This window comes from Schistocerca piceifrons, chromosome X (genome assembly GCF_021461385.2).
Source record: "Schistocerca piceifrons isolate TAMUIC-IGC-003096 chromosome X, iqSchPice1.1, whole genome shotgun sequence".
Classification (NCBI taxonomy): domain Eukaryota; kingdom Metazoa; phylum Arthropoda; class Insecta; order Orthoptera; family Acrididae; genus Schistocerca; species Schistocerca piceifrons.
The window spans coordinates 251,990,861-252,008,904 of NC_060149.1; the positions used below are offsets into that span (position 1 = coordinate 251,990,861).

An 18,044-nucleotide genomic window follows, 5' to 3' on the forward strand; every position below is an offset into this window, starting at 1 on the left:
AATCATTGACTTCAGCAGGAATAGTTTAATCTGCGAATATAAGACAACACTGAATTTTTCCAAGAACGACTTTGAGGAAAAAAATCTCATCTTGCAATCGCGTAAATAAGGCAAACATTCTGAAAACCTGTGTATGTTACATAAATAAAAAAATGTCTATGGCTAGCTACACAAAGATACTACACCACTGAATACTTTACTACAGTTAGGAAGATAGTTCCTGCTGATTTCAGAGGTAGCTTGTGGACATTATACGGTCTTTTAAGAACAAAAATTTAATAATTTTTCTTCATTTGTGCCACCCCTCCCATCACTTACAAAAGATATCTAAATCCGGGTGACCATCTGCCAGCTGCCGCCCCCCCCCCCCCCCACCACCACCACCACCACCACCACCACCACCACCACCACCTCCTTCTCCCCTCTGCTCACACTTTTCAATATTCCTCCCTGAAGAATGAAACTATAGTTCCAGTACCTAGGGTTGGTTGGTTACATCCATCCATCCATCCATCCATCCATCCATCCATCCATCCTGGAATCGTATCACAATGATGTAGGATTTTTCATTATAATACAATGAAATGATAGTGCAAATTATACATATCTATATCTATCTACATACTCCGCAATCCACCATATGGTGTGTGGCAGAGGGTACCCTGTACCACAACTAGCATATTCTCTCCCTGTTCCACTCCCAAACAGAACGAGGGAAAAATGACTGCCTATATGCCTCTCTACAAGCCCTATCTCTCTTACACACAGAATATATGGTTTTACAAGGTTAGGACAGGTGGTCAGCCATGGTCTTGCTGAAAGAACCATCACAGCATTTGCCTGAACTGGTTTAGTAAAACTAATGGAAACCTAAGTCAGCATGGCCAGACAGAGCAAACTCCATCCTCCCGAATATGAGGACAGTGTATTAACTACACTATCTCATTCAGTTGATCCCTACTGCACAATGTTCTTTTGAAAATATCAGTTTGTACCAGAAACTCACAACATAAACCATAGTTCATCACTGCACACAAACTGGTGATTTTCTACTTAAAGAGTTTTTCCATTAGCAGTACAGCAAAGACTTCAAGAATTAAAGGCCAATACATCATAAAAGTTACATTTTCCTGACAATTAACAAAATTATTTGGATAGAATCCAGAAAAACTGTTCCACGATGTAATTTGTCATTTCTTGTATTTCAGTAACAACACAAATATACTGTCATTTCCACACCATCTGACTTTCAAACTATCTCTCTCTTAAGTCTTACAATTGCAGTGGAGATCTATTTGTTGTAAGAAGAAATTTCATTTCTGCAGACATGCTGTTTTCAGCTATTACAGTGCAACTTCATTCAGCCAAAAGTAGTTATAATTAATACCATACAGGGTGTCTCTCTTAAGAGTCATAAGGTGCATTTCCTCTGGTGTTTCAGCAGTTATCTGCAATTTTGTGTTTGCAATGTGTAACTGGAGTCAGCCCTAATGAACACCACTTATCACATCTTTCATGTGATGCCCAGCATCGAAGGAAAGCATCGGTTTGTTTCATGTTAAAAAACAAAACGATTTTTAAATCAGAATTATACATACCCATTTGACAGAGCCCCATGTTAGTCTAGTGCAGCAGTCAGCAACTGGTGGGCCACGGTCCAAGCCTGGACCACAGAAGGTCAAAAACTGGCCTGCCAGAAATATTTTGAAAATATAAATTATATACTCAAATTATTTAAAAAGTATTTTTCTGTAGATAACTATTCGTTTGAGCATAATCCTTATAATTTTTTCTGGTAGTGTACAATTAACTGCTGAATAATTTGAACTCTTAATGATTGGTTATAGGCAGATTAAATACATAGCTGCTATGCCGTGCAGCTCATTAGAGTGTGCTGAAGAGCAGAGGTGGAAAGGAGATAGCTGGCCGACTGGCGCAGCATGTTATGACGATCCACATAAAAGCTCTGTACACACAAATGCAATACAAGAATTTTATTTAATGAACAAGGAAATTTTATAAATCATTTCAGACTCTAGTAACCTCCCAAAACCTGTTGAATTAGAGATGACATATTCATTTAAACACCTTTTTTTGTGCTTGTAACTCAAACAATAGCTTAAAGTTACTTTATGGAGCTTCGGGTGAGTTCAGTTGTTGGCTGCGATCTTTGACAACAAGGTGCCTCCTTTGCGGTGTGTTGACATGGCTGTGTTGGGCACCAGTATTTTTACAAAGAACAAATCTAAATAAAGTACATAACTTTTGTCACCACTTCGTCAGTAGTTGTTGTGATCTTGTACGGAGCATTTTGTTATTAATGAGGCTTATAATGTGTCTTTTACATGGATATGTATCCTAAAAAGCACGAAGTTGATAGTGAAAATAGAAAGTTTTTGACTGAGTGGACTGAACAACATTGTTTTAAGCTGCCTGACAGGCCTGGGACTATTCCAGTTTGCCTCAGATGCAACAGAACTGTTGCTCTTGTTAAAGGTGCTAATTTAAAGTGAAAGTACAAAACAACTCAACAGCAGTTCCATAAAAGGTTTCCTTTGGATAGTGAAGCTCATCAAGAAAAACTCCCGGCATATCTAGCTTCTGCCGAAAAGCATAACCTACCTAGTTCACTCTATGAGTGAGCAAGAAAAATCTGCATAAGCAGCAATGCATGTGTATTGGGTGCTTAACAAAAACCAGAACCAATTTTCAGACTCTGAGAAGAGAGAAAGGATGTTGTTGCTGCAATTCAAGGACCAAAATTTTGGTTGCTGACAATATAAGTGGTTTGCTTGAATTTCTGTAGAAGGCGCTTTGCTATGCCATAGCTCTAGATGAATCATGCAAGGTTATTGATGAAGAACAAACGTCATTTTTGTTCGATCTTTGGATATTGAAAGTAACGAATTTAGGGAAGAATAACTAACAATATTGTCGTTGAGAGGCAAGACTCGCGGAGAAGATTTATTCAAGACTTTTGATGAGTTCATGGTAAAATCTAACATTAATTATGACAGAATGGTGTTTCAACCGATGGGGCCCCAGCAATGATTGGCAAAGAAAGAGGACTAGTAAAAAGAGTCAAAGATAAGAATGCTGGGCAACTATCTTATAAGGGGCATAATTCACCAGGCAGTCCTTTGTGGAAAACTCAGTGTGACTCTGAAAGAAGTAATGGACAGGTTGATCAAATAAATTAATTTTATGGGGTCTCATTCTGCACTTCAGCACAGACAGTTCAAAGAGCTTGTTATTGAGTGTGATTCAGTGCATTCTGACTTACTGAAAAACGACAATGTTTGTTGGCCAAGTAAAGGTCAAGTGATTGAATGTTTTTGGGAAATAAAAAGTAACATCCTTCTTAGAAAACTTGGATTCACAAGAAGCAAAAAACCATTTGGAGTTCCTAGCAAACAAAAGCAGTATGCTAGCTCTGGCTTTCTTGAAACACATTGCAAAACATTTAAATGTGCCCAATACCGAGCAACATGGAAATGAGAAACTAATATGTGAGCTAATACAAAGTGTGTCTTCTTTTCACAATAAGCTGGATAATTGTAACACACATTTAAAGTCAAGATTTTTTTCATTTTCCAACAATTTCTGAATAAAAATAACTCTCAAATAGACATTTGAGTATTTTCAAATTTTACATCTGATCTTAATAAGGAATTTACAGCAAGATTTCAAGACTTTTCAGAGACAGATAAGCTGTCTCGATTCTTAAAATCGCCTTTTGTAGTTTCTCCAGTGGCAGAATGTGCGGATCTGGCTGTGAAGTTGTTCTGCCTTTCAAAGCCTTTACTCCAAAAGAAGATAACAGACTTGCAGGAACACACTTCCTTGCAAATGTATAAAACTACATCTGCTGAAGAATTTTGGAGTAAACATGTCCCAGAAAAATGGAAAATTGCAAAAAATTAGCCATATACCTGGCAACTATATTTGGCTCTACATACATTTCTGAAATTTCATATTCAGAAATGAATTTTCTGAAGAACAAGTATCGCTCAAGATTAACGGCTGGCCACCTTCAAAACATTATTAACATAAGCTCCCCCCATGTGAACATAGCTTCAAGAAACTGGCTGAAAACCACAAATGTAATTTCTCCCATTGGGTTTTTTAATACAAATATGCCTACATATTTTACTTCATATTTTGTGAGTGAAAATTAAAATTAAAAATGGCACTGGATGTTTTTTCTGAATTTTCAATACAACTATGCCTATCTATTGTATTTAATATTTTTTGTGAGTGAAAATAAAAATCTCGATAAAAATTTTCAAAAGTATCCGGACCCAATCTATAATCTCCTGGCCTGTGGCATATTCATATTCATTTCATTGATATATATTAACACGGACAGTAAAACATGAAGAATAAGCAGTACTCCAACAGTGACTGAGCAGTGGTACTTCATGGCAGTAGCACAATGGTGTTCTCGCTGCTGGAGTACCAGTTATTCTTCATGTTTTACTGTCCCTGTTAATAAATACTGACGAAATTAATATCACACTGAACTAATTTGGGACCTCTCTATTGAATGGGCAAGTAAAATTCTGCTTTAAAAATAATTTTGTTTGCAATGAGAAACAAACTGACACTTTATGCTGACATTGGGCATCATAGGAAAGACATGACAAGCAACTTTTTTTGGGGCTGACTCTGGCGACACAGTGCAAAGTCAAAATTGCAGATATCTTCTGAAACACCAGAGAAAAGAGAAAAAGTGCCCGATGACTCTTAGGAGACACACCCAGCTCATGTACAAACTAACACAAAAAGAGTAAGAATGATGCAACACTCCTCATCACTGTGCCAAGTCATTTTAAAAGACAAGAGATCTCTAGCAAACTCTTCTACAATACTCTCAAAACTATTCACATAACTTACCAAATGCTCGAAGCTTCCCTGAGTGGAAATCTTCAAGGAGGTGAAGCAGAGCAGTTTCCATACACCTCACATCTGTGACATCTGAGAGAAAAGAGTGGTGTTGACACGAGCGACGCAAATTCACCACTTAAGCCCGTGCAGAATGAAGAAACAAAAAACAAAAGAAAAAGCTACTAATAAAAAAAGAAAAAGTGCTACATGCATTTAAGTAACAAACAAACGAAAAATAAAAATGAAACTATGAACATAATGCAGTAACTATTACACCATGACAACTACTGTTACTACTGCTAATACTACAAATACACTCCTGGAAATGGAAAAAAGAACACATTGACACCGGTGTGTCAGACCCACCATACTTGCTCCGGACACTGCGAGAGGGCTGTACAAGCAATGATCACACGCACGGCACAGCGGACACACCAGGAACCGCGGTGTTGGCCGTCGAATGGCGCTAGCTGCGCAGCATTTGTGCACCGCCGCCGTCAGTGTCAGCCACTTTGCCGTGGCATACGGAGCTCCATCGCAGTCTTTAACACTGGTAGCATGCCGCGACAGCGTGGACGTGAACCGTATGTGCAGTTGACGGACTTTGAGCGAGGGCGTATAGTGGGCATGCGGGAGGCCGGGTGGACGTACCGCCGAATTGCTCAACACGTGGGGCGTGAGGTCTCCACAGTACATCGATGTTGTCGCCAGTGGTCGGCGGAAGGTGCACGTGCCCGTCGACCTGGGACCGGACCGCAGCGACGCACGGATGCACGCCAAGACCGTAGGATCCTACGCAGTGCCGTAGGGGACCGCACCGCCACTTCCCAGCAAATTAGGGACACTGTTGCTCCTGGGGTATCGGCGAGGACCATTCGCAACCGTCTCCATGAAGCTGGGCTACGGTCCCGCACACCGTTAGGCCGTCTTCTGCTCACGCCCCAACATCGTGCAGCCCGCCTCCAGTGGTGTCGCGACAGGCGTGAATGGAGGGACGAATGGAGACGTGTCGTCTTCAGCGATGAGAGTCGCTTCTGCCTTGGTGCCAATGATGGTCGTATGCGTGTTTGGCACCGTGCTGGTGAGTGCCACAATCAGGACTGCATACGACCGGGGCACACAGGGCCAACACCCGGCATCATGGTGTGGGGAGCGATCTCCTACACTGGCCGTACACCACTGGTGATCGTCGAGGGGACACTGAATAGTGCACGGTACATCCAAACCGTCATCGAACCCATCGTTCTACCATTCCTAGACCGGCAAGGGAACTTGCTGTTCCAACAGGACAATGCACGTCCGCATGTATCCCGTGCCACCCAACGTGCTCTAGAAGGTGTAAGTCAACTACCCTGGCCAGCAAGATCTCCGGATCTGTCCCCCATTGAGCATGTTTGGGACTGGATGAAGCGTCGTCTCACGTGGTCTGAACGTCCAGCACGAACGCTGGTCCAACTGAGGCGCCAGGTGGAAATGGCATGGCAAGCCGTTCCACAGGACTACATCCAGCATCTCTACGATCGTCTCCATGGGAGAATAGCAGCCTGCATTGCTGCGAAAGGTGGATATACACTGTACTAGTGCCGACATTGTGCATGCTCTGTTGCCTGTGTCTATGTGCCTGTGGTTCTGTCAGTGTGATCATGTGATGTATCTGACCCCAGGAAGGTATCAATGAAGTTTCCCCTTCCTGGGACAATGAATTCACTGTGTTCTTATTTCAATTTCCAGGAGTGTATTATCATAATAATGTAGGGTCAACTCCTGAAATTTTAAGTTTTATGGTGTATTACGTCATCAACCAAACTAGTTACAATTTTAAAGGCACTATCAGAGGGATTACAGTATCATATAGTTGCAGTAACCTTAAATTTGCTAATGTCATTCCTTTGAATTAGTCAAAAGCAATACTTAAGACTTAACTTATAAAAATTTTAAATTATTTAGGTCTTTTACCAAATACACCAGAAACACCTTGGCATATAAGACACTAAAGTTCATTATTGTTTGTTTACACATCAAAAAAGTAACCCACTGGCCCAAAAAGGTTCAAGATAGGATTAATAATAAAAAAAGACAAAATTTACAATGGTGGTTTTAATGCTTCAGGTGTTCTACAGACACCACAGAAAGGGCTCATATTTGAGTAAGATATTGCAATGTACAGTGTTCCTTCAGACTTTCTACTAAGGGAGTTCTTTCCCTGGTACACAGTAACGACTTCAGTCGTAGCAGGTAATGCTAATGGTTTTGTGTATATGTGTGTGTGTGTGTGTGTGTGTGTGTGTGTGTGTGTGTGTGTGTAAGAGAGACGGAGGGAGGGAGGGATTACAAAGCCATAAGATCATGTTTCAATCCATTACGATTCTGTCACTTATTACTTATTTTGCCTATGGCAGTTATTTCTCAGTTTGAAAAATGATCAACTGCACAGTGGTTTGGGTTCCATTTATGTTCCGGCATAATGATAAGTGCCGGCATGAGGATCAAGAACGATACAGCAGAGAGGGCTGTGAGACCACAACAGCCAATAGCACACTGACTAGGAAGTCACCATGACAGGAGCGGCCTCTACATGAATAGAATAATCGTAACACACTGCCTAGCCTCGGCCGCACTAGAAGAGCCGTGACTTGTGATCCATACAAATTACTTGCATGGAAATTCTATATTTCAAAGGACACTGATTATTCGCATGTCTCCAATTGCTTGCGACACCAACCACCTCGTACATATGCAAGTTAACTATTGTTATTTCAATTACTGCAATAAACTCCATTAACATGAATTGCTTGAATGCTGTCTAGCTATCAAAGAAAGCAGCTTCCTAGGTATCCTAGAAGAGAGGGCGGGCAGGGTCCCACATTGATGAAGAGGATTCACAAAACAACCCCGCACCTCGCGGCCATGGAATTTTATTTTGTTCTGCTGGCACCTTAACTCTCTCTCGTCTTTTATTTGCAGGGGATTTTACATGCTTTAAGAGTCTCTTGTTAATCAGTGTTTTCAGGTGGGCATTGCAGAAATTTTCTTTGCTTTTGTACTTATTTTTCTTGCTTGCCTTGTCTGTTTCTTGTATTTGTCTCTTCCAAAATGCCCACCCCACCTATCCCATCCCCTGCTCAGGCGCCATAGCTGCAAGCGTTAGATGCAACACAGATAATGCAAATGTTTGAGTTCCAGACACAGCAAATCTTTTCCCTTCTCAACACGATGCAGCAGCTACTGGGCAACACTGCGTGCCTGATGGAACGAGCAACACCTACAGCAATACCACCTTTTTGCCAGTTTTGTGAAGAAGAAGAAGAAGAAGAAGAAGAAGAAGAAGAAGAGGAAGGGCTCGAGTGGTTGCAAAATTTTTAAGCTCACAGACTCATCCACAATGTACCAGGTACTGTGAAACTCCCCATTTCTTACCCTTGGTAGGAAGTGCAGTGTTCCGTCTAACTCAGGAACTTTTTCCTAATGCCATTCCAAGTGAACCTTCGGATGAACAGGTTGTGGATTCGCTAACTATTATGACCAACAAGTGAATGTGGTAGCAGCTAGGTATCAATTCTGCAATTGCAAAAAACAGTCAGAGAAAACATATCGTGATTGAGTAACAGATTTGTAGGGTATGACGAGGGAATGCAAATTCAAATGTGCTTGTGATGCTTTATATTCAGATGTCGTGTTGAGCAATGCAACCGTGTACAATGTACTCTATGTCAAACTCAGAGAACAGATTATGAAACACTCGGACCCATCATTTCAGCAGGTAGCGCAAATACTAGATCAGTACGATTCAGGTGCCCTGTCGGCTGATAAATTTGAGCAGCCAGCTATGTGTCTGGTTTAGTTCCTTGTTTCCAATTGGCCCACTCAGTGGCAGCTTGTGCTCACCACACCAAGTAAACAACGCTCAAAACCGCATAAGCAGTTCGCTAAACAGGCAGCAACACAGTCGAACAGAATTAAATCTTGCCCTTGGTGTAATTCACAGCACAAACGCCATGACTGCCCCTCCCGACAGGCTCAGTGTTACACTTGTGGCAGGAAAGGACATGTACAATCTGTATGTCTGCAATGGAACAGATACAAGAATTCGGCCCACTCACAAAAATCTAGTCACAAGCCCCATGTCATTAATGCAGTATATTCAAAGTCTGCAAAAGGCATTCGCAAAACCAGCAAGCGTGCAGTTTCTTCAACGATACACTAGTCCAAAAAGCTTTTTGTTCATTTACTTCTACGTGGCAAATGTGTGAAATTTCAGTTGGACATGGGTGCCTCTGTCACATTGTTAAATCCTCACACATATGAAATGTTAGGCTCCCCACACTTGTCTAAAACTAGCACGCAACTGACAGCTTATAATGGAAAAGACATTCCCGTTCTTGGAAAATGTACTTTGCCAGCCATGTATCACTCAAGTACATGAACAGTGACTTTTACGGTGCTAAAATCACACAACTGTGAGAACATGTTTGGTCTTGATTCCTTTGATTTGTTTGGCTTTAACATTCAGGACAATGTGTTGGCAGTGTCTGCATTCTAGGCGAAATACAGTGAACCTTCGTATGAACAGGTTGTGGATTCACTAACTATTATGACCAATAAGTGAATGTGGTAGCAGCTAGGTATCAAGAATTCCCAGAACTCATTCCTGAAAGTTTAGGCAAGGCTAACAATTTTGTTGCACATATTACTCTGAAAGACAATGCTCAGACGAAATTCTGCCAGACCAGAACTGTTCCCATTGCATTACCAGACAAACTGGCCCCTGAACTTAAAGAATTGCAAGGTAATGGAGCTGTTGCACCCATACAAGCTAATCAATGGGCAAGTCCACTGGTTTAGCTGCCCAAACCCTCAGGTCACACTTGTTTCTGTGATGACTTTACGTCTACAGTCAAACCACTAACTGCAATTGATACTTATCCACTGCCACGCCCAGACGATCTCATGGACAGATTGGGCACTGGTCACTACTTTCCAAAAATTGATTTGCGCAACGCATATCTTCAAATACCGCTCGATGAAGAATCTCAAAAAGTGTTTGTAGTGAATACTCATTTGGGCTTGTTTAAATATTTGCATTTGCCTTTTGACAGCGCTTCCACACCCACCATTTTCCAACAGCATTTGGAACAGCTGACTGCACAAGTGCCAAACTGTTCAAACTATTTGGACGATATTGTAGTAGCAGGTCATAAACCTGAAGAAAATATTGCAAATTTGCATGTTTTGTTCCGTGTGTTGTTTGATGCAGGACTAAAGTGCAGACTGGACAAGTGTGATTTTTTTAAACCTGAGTTGCCGTATCTTGGTCATGTCAACAACAGTCAAGGTGTACATCCTCTTCAGTCACATTTGTTAGCCATACGAGACTTGCCAGTTCCTCACAATGTCACAGAATTGCAGCCAGTCTTAGGGAAAATGAACTATTATATTCGGTTCATACTGTATGCTGCACAAATCGCGGCTCCATCGCATCGCATGCGCCGCAAGAATGTCCCCCTTGTTTTGACAGATGAGCGCCAAGCAGCTTTTCAAAAACTAAAAGATGCATTGCTCAGTGATCAATGCTTAGTTCATTCTGAAGCAAAGCAAGCGCTGTATGTATTGTGTGTGAGATACAGAGGCAAGCAAGTGTGCCGGGACTTACCCCAGTTCACTGCTAGTAGCGCCACATCACCTTAATGTGTCTGCGCATAGCGCAGAAGTATTGCACCACAGTTAAGTACGAAATTAAAAATCAAAATTTAAGTTTAAAACCTTGTTAAAATATAGTTTAGTGTTATAATGTTCCAAATACCAAGTCTTTATGTTCTAGACTTAACAATTTACGTAAAAATGCCATTTTAAGAGAAAAATAAGTGCCGCTAAATAATGAAGCTAGAAAGCCAGAATTTGGCCAGAAGGTGCAGTTAGAGCTGGTAAATAAGTGGTGCAGGTTTCCAAAACCATAAAACAAAAATTAATGCTTGAATCCTCGTTTTTAGGAAAAATCAGTAGCGTTGAAACATGAAAATTTGTTTTATGCTGGGAGTTCACCCCAAAAATAACAACTGAGAGATTACGTTAAGCTGCCTCTTATAGTTTTTGAATAATTAAGTAAAAACCGATTTTCTAACTAAAATGTACCCAATTGTTGTAGATTAAGTACCTGTAACCTTAATGATAGGGAATTTTGGTTAAAGTGGATGATAAAACATATCAAGTGATAGAGCTGTACCAAATTTGAGAGTTGTAGTATTAATCACTGCCGACAAAAGTTCTAGTAAAGATGTGGTTCAGAGGTAACGATCTACCGTTAGATCCACTATAAAAATTCAGGAAGGTAAAGTTTTCATTCTAGCGAGCTGAAACTTTTCTATGCTTTCAAACAACTTAACTAAATACAAATAAAAATTAAGAGGTTTCTGAAGTAATCTGTAACTATATTATTAAAGTTTACGTGCTCGAGAAAGCGGTCATTTGGAGGCTGCTGCAGTATGCAGATAGCAGTAGACAACAGATGTTCCCTCAGCCGTCTGCTCCAGCACCTATATAAATACAGCCCGAGAGGCAGTAGTAAGGTTCACTTCGCACTCGGTTATGGCAAGATCAATGCCTGTCAAATGTCAGATTGCGCTCTGCCTCAGATGATGTCAGAGCTGAACTGTGTCAAAGCGCATATTTTGCGGTAAAAACGGATAGTGAACTCAAGAAGACTGTACACCATCCTGGATCGCTTAGAACTCACCAAAGTAACGGTTAGTGTGCCGTCTGTGTGAATTACAATTCCGCGTGGCAAATGGTGACTTTATTTCCACATTTATGGTAAGCATTTATTTTGAACATTTATTGCAAACTTTCATTTTAGTAATTTCAGTCAGGGCGAAACACAATCTGGTAAGAACATACCATTGAAGTCGTCCCTGAACTGCTAAATGTGCTGTTAGAATAGAAAGACTTGCTTTCAATTGGCTGGACCAGAATGGGCCATGCAGACTGGAAACTAAGGTCAGTATCTTTCCCTTCGCTTTCTGGTGGACCACTAAATTATTTGCCAGGCCCGCATGAATAAAAAAGACAGCATTTAAATAATTTTTACTCGCCCCCCCCCCCCCCCCCAACTTCGATCCTGACAAACCAGTTGTATTCCAAGTTGATGCTTCCTCTTATGGAACTGGTGGAGTCCTTTCGCACAGAATTGGTGATAAAGACAGGCCTACTGCTTTCGCATCAAAAGTTTTGTCCAAATCTCAGTGTAACTATTCATAAGTTGAGAAAGAGACTTTGGCTATTCTGTATGGTGTCACCAAATTCCACCACTATTTGTATGGCAGAAAATTCTACATAGTAACAGATCACAAGCCTTTGCAGTCCTTGCTTCTTCTGATGAATCTGGTTCCTGTATGAACTGCCCAAAAATTGCAGAGATGGGCTTTGTTGTTGCCTCAATTCCCAGTACGAGATCGTGTATCATCCAACGGCTCAACATGGTAAAGCGGATGCACTTTCACACCTTCCAATTAGCCCTGATACAGATTTTGACGCTTCTGCTGCATCTTATTGTCACACTGATTCTCAAGATTCCGAATTTCTTGAATCTTTTACGCAGAACTATAAGGAACTTGCACAGGCCACAGAAGCTCATTCAGATTTGAACATTTTGCTAAAATATATTCGCATATCTCGGTCTCACTCATTGAATAGCATAACGAACTCTGTAGTGCGCCAATACTTTGCCCGTCGGCATAGCCTCGCTGTACAGAAAGGTGCGAGTCTTGTTCAAAATGACAGTAGACAGTCACGATTGTTGATCCCTGAAGCCTTGCAAAAAGAAGTGTTGTAGTTACTTCACCTAGGACACTGGGGGATTGTTCATATAAAACAGTTAGCGCGTCGACACTGTACTTGGCAGGGTATGGACACCCAAATAGAACAGATGACATGACAGTGTCATGTATGTGCGGAAAATCAGTCAGCTCCACCATAAAAATTCTCTGCCTGGCCTCAGCCGCAGGCACCATGGCAATGTGTGCACATAGACTTTGTAGGACCTTTGTAGGGGGGAGGCGGGGGGAGGAATGTTCCAGTGTAACAAGCGCCGGCATGAAGGTCAAGAACAATACAGCAGAGAGGGCTGTAAGATGACATCAGCCAATAGCACGCTGACTAGGACACCACCATGACAGGAACAGCCACTACATAAAGAGAATAAAAACGACGTGCTGACTAGCCTTGGGCACACTACAAGAGCAGTGACTTGTGATCCATATCAATTACTTGCATGGAGACTGTATATTACAAAGGAAACTGATTATTTGCATGTCGCCACTTTGCGACACCACCTTGTACATATGCAAGTTAAGTATTGTCAATTCAATTACTATAATAAACTGCATTAATATCATTTGCTTGTATGCTGTCTAGCTATCTGAGAAAGCAGCTTCCTAGGTGTCCTATAAGAGACTAGTGGGCAGGATCCCACATGTTAAACTGTGGTTTTCTTTGCAACACACTTGGTGAGTCAGTTTAAAGGTTAGAGGAGACCATAAAACCGGCCACAGGATAATGCCTACTTAAGTACTGTAGTCTTCAAACGACCTTTGCTGTTGTAGACGGTGATAATTTTTTTCTACCAATAGGTGCAGGTTGAGATGAGAAACTGAACAACGTACCAAATAATTTCATTAAGATAAGTAACTCTTTGTTGATGATTAGCAGGATGAACCTCAGCTACAAGGAACCACATCCTTGTGTGAAAGAACAGACAATGACGACAATCCACAGCTGTTCAAAACAATTCACAATTTGCTGAATGTGAATTCCTGGACATCAGCTGTAAAAAGTACAGATTTACTACTCAGTAGTGACATACAAAAATTTGTGCCAGACCGAAACTTGAACCCAGACATCACCTTAACCATTTCGGCTATCCATGCACGCTTCCAGGGCAAACATTCAGAATTACTAGTAATGCAAGTAAGAGGATTATTCATAAAACTTCCAGAAGTTTAAGAACAGTAAGACATTCAACATGCAGCTTATTTAAACAACAAAAACCATAGTAAAATGTGGTAAAAACAAGCACTGTTACAGGAATACACAAAATCTTCAGAAACCATTTCTTACAACACAACTTCGAACTGTCAACACAACTGGCACTGTTCGGAGTATCCTACGACTCCCACATCACTGGCAATGCGTTATACACAATGCTGGTGACTACTTTGAAGGTCAGTAAAACTTTGAAACGTGTCTATTTTGTACAAGCTGTAAATAAATAGTTGCCACTATTGAAGTTCCAACCCTCATATAACAGAAAAGGACATCTCATAAGAGTGTAAGACATCTGTACCATCATGGCTACAAAAGTGGCTATGGAAGAGCAGCTGCATATTACACTGTGAATTATCTTTCCAAACAAGTAGTGGTTCTATTTGACAAAATGAAACCACAATTAGATGTGTCAAGACAGTTGACGCTCAAAGTGACAAACTGCATTCAATTACACCACAAAATGAAAGCAAATACAGTACATACAAGAGGTACTCTTAAAGTTTTGGTGAGCACCTTTTTTTTTTTTAAAAAAAAGTTATATAATCAATTGTTTTTGATTGTTTCCAAGTACACTTGTGCAGTCCTGGAATATGTTGGAAGTCCGATGCCACAGCACTGTAAGACGCTGAAACAGGAGCCAAAACAAATGGCACAGCGAATTTATAAAGTGGAGTGCTGGAAAGTAATTCATTTACAGCAACAGCCGAAGTGTTGCACTGGTGTCAAGCTAATCCAGATGGCTAAAGAATATTACACTTCTCCTCTTACAATGAATAAAATGTTTGTCAATAGAAATCTTGTTATCTCGTGCATTTAGCAATAATGCTGTGCTGGCTGGTAATTTCCAAACCTTGCACCCTCATGTTAGTATGATGTTTGATATACTATGGGATACAACTGTTTGTTATTCACCAATAGCACAATCCATAACTGAATTTAACACAATAGTTCACCAGTTATTGAATGACTGTTTTCCTACTTCACCCTTGGTCAGCATAACAGCCGTATCATATACTTCATTTTTAAATCTGTGCCCACTTAACCTACAGCTTACCTCAGTTTACTGTCAATGGTAACAAATGAGCTTTTCATAGTGAAACAACATGACATGTCATACTTCAAAAATGGACACATTCTCTCTCACTTTCTATTGCATTATGTAGCATCAGTTATTGGCATCTTTTTGGTGCCAAATACAGGGCGAGTCAAAAAGGAATTTGCATGATATAGAAATTTAATGAAATAACTTACAGAATCTGTAAATATGTCATTAGGAAACAACCTCAAGTTTCACATAAAAGTGTCTAGTGTCATTTTGCTTCGATGTGACCACCATCTATGATGTGGCAAACATCCCACTGGTAATCAATTTCTTCCCACACTTGTTGCAGAAAATTGGGCATAACTTGTGCAACAGCAGTGAAGATTCAATTTTTCACGTCAGCTAACTTGTTTTGTAGGTGAGGAATGTACACAAGGTCTTTAATGAAACCCTAGAGGAAGAAAACAATGGTGTCAAGTCTGGGGAACTCGGTGGCCATGTGATTGGCCCTTCACAGCCAATCCACCCACGTGGGAAGTGATTATCGAAGAAACCTCGAACTTCCGTGAGGAAATAAAGTGGTGCACCATCTTGCTGGTAGTAAACCATCCCATCTCTGTTACCTTCATCAATATGTGGAATTAAAAGTTTTCAAGCATATCCAGAAACACAATACCAGTGACAGTTTTCTCCCTGAAGAGGAAAGGGCCATACACTTTCAGTGTGCTAACGGCACAAAAGACATTAACTTTGGGCTGTCACATACGTGTTCCAGGGTTGCTTGTGGATTTTTGCCGCCCATATTCTGCAGCTGTGGGTGTTCCCCATGCCACTGATATGAAATGTTGACTCATCACTGAAGACTGTTCATGAATTTCCCATCATCCTGTATCCAATGCAACATTTCTGCACAGAATTCCCCAAGAGCAACCTTACCTACATGAGTAATATGCTGTGCCTTTGTGAATCTGTATGGTTTCAAGTGTGAATGTCTATGCAGTGCTCGTCAAACAGTCTTTCAAAGAATGTCTGTCTTGCAAGACTCACATCATGTTGATTTTTGATAACTGTGGGCAAAGCTCTTCCTAACCTGTTCGGCATAAGCATCAACATGCAAGCGACCTGCTGATTTATCATGTCACAGTGAACAACCCACCTCACCAAAGTTCTTGTGTCAAGAGTAAATTGTAGGCCTGCTTGAAGTTTTTTTTTAGCATATCCAGTGCAAAATTTACACTGAACAGTTGTTGCAGAGTTCATTTCATTAAACCAAAACACACTGCGAGCATGATCGCCACCAGTGAAAGTAAGTGGGTACTACACTCCTGGTGTCAGAATGCGGTACTGATGCACTACGACACTATGTGAATCAAACTTTATACTGTTTGCTACAAAATGACACATCTACCAATTCTGTAAATTATCCCAATAATTTTCTATATTATCCACAGTTGTGAAGTCCTTTTCAACTCACCCTGTATAGTACATGGCGTGTACAGCTCGGCAACTCTGTGTTAAATCAATAATTCACAGGTTCAAAGTTCAATCCTTTGTACATTCTACAACATTTTCTAGTAGGTATCATGGTTTTCACCTGTACTACTCCATCATGTATTTTTTAATGTAAGTTGCACAATTATTTTACATTAAACTTAAAATCAACCTACAATTAATTGGAAACATATGTTTTCAAGTCAAAAGAAGGTATGTGTTTAAAACTTAAAATCAACCTACAATTAATTGGAAACATTTGTTTTCAAGCCAAAAGAAGGTACGTGTCACCATTTATCATCACCCTCACACATTTTAAGTGACTTTGATATTCAAAACTATCTTCACAGAGCCACCCACTTTATTCAATTTTTGATTTTGTTGAGCACTTGAAGTAGTACCACAAATAATTTCCTCTTTCTACTATATACTGCAATGCACCGTAAATATAACTCCAATATTCTTTCTTTTGTAACTGACTGTGCTCGAAATTTTGACAAGCAATATGCTACAGTCATATCCAAACGGTCCACATAACTCTCCTAGTAACCACTTGAGTAATACGAGATGGTTCACAGTATGGCAATGTGTAGATATAAACTGGTTATTTAATCATATTTGATTCACATGAAGTTACGCAGTTCTTCGAACTACTGAACAGAAGTAAAAATATTATTACAAAAGGATGTCTCCAAACATTACAACTTTACTCCATTATACAGAAGGTTAAAAAACAAAAGCAAATGTGCAGCTAAATAAATGACATTAATCTAATTAAATAAAACTGCTGGAAATAGAAACGATACCACCTGATAAAAAAAGCAAATGATATAGAAAAGCACCAATCAAATGATGATAATATTAACAGCCCAAAGTCACCTCAGAAAGACGAGATACCTCTTTTTGTGTTGTGAAGACGTGCTGCAGCAGGATTTAGGCGTGCATCTCTCGACTGACGAGCACTGCCTGCATCTGACAATGATGGACCACGGCTCAGCTTCTCATGGCTAAGCTTCTCATTGATAAACAGCAACCGTAAAGGCTGGCTGCCAGCAACAGTTCCTTGAATACAGATGATGCATGATAAATTCTGAAAGTTGACAAAACCTGTCAGTATTCTATAAAAATATCAGGAATGTAAAATCTACAAGCAGTTGCACTTTAGGTTTCTTCTTGTAATTTTACAGAAATCTTCAATAACCAAACAAAAAGATTTAGTTATTAAATTAAGAGGAACTATGGTCTATGTTATGTAGGATGGCACTTCTGCGCAAATAGGTGGAACGGAAAGGAAGCGTGGGGGGATGAGAACTGTGCATGCGCGTCAGCATAGAGCAGGCAAACAAAGTCCTCTTAGCCGAACTACGTTGCTGCGGACAACAGTCAGACTTGTTTGCCTATGGTACATATGTTCAGATCTATGAGGGGAATAATAAATATTAAAACCAATTTTGATCAATCATCATCAGAGAAACATTAACCCACATCTTGATGACATTGCATCCACTGCTCCACAGATTTACTTTGCATGACAGGAGACGAGAACAGCTGACACAGCTTTGTGAAAACTTTAAGTACAATTTTTCTC

At 40.4% G+C, this 18,044-nt stretch overlaps 1 protein-coding gene across 7 annotated transcripts in view; it reads right to left on the reverse strand.

The window, feature by feature from the left end:
- The window catches only part of LOC124721264 (coiled-coil domain-containing protein 28B), a 49,364-nt gene that overhangs the window by 16,100 nt on the left and 15,220 nt on the right, over positions 1-18,044 (reverse strand). For 4 of the 7 annotated variants that reach the window (XM_047246144.1, XM_047246143.1, XM_047246142.1 and 1 more), the window contains exons 4-5: positions 17,354-17,518; positions 4,897-5,022 (exon numbers count right to left, since the gene is read on the reverse strand). In XM_047246144.1, the coding sequence (XP_047102100.1) occupies positions 4,897-5,022; positions 17,354-17,518 (291 nt within the window). Of the gene's footprint in view, positions 1-1,598; positions 1,691-4,896; positions 5,023-17,353; positions 17,519-18,044 lie in introns of all 7 variants that reach the window. The other 3 variants (XM_047246148.1, XM_047246147.1, XM_047246146.1) reach the window with 3 other exon arrangements.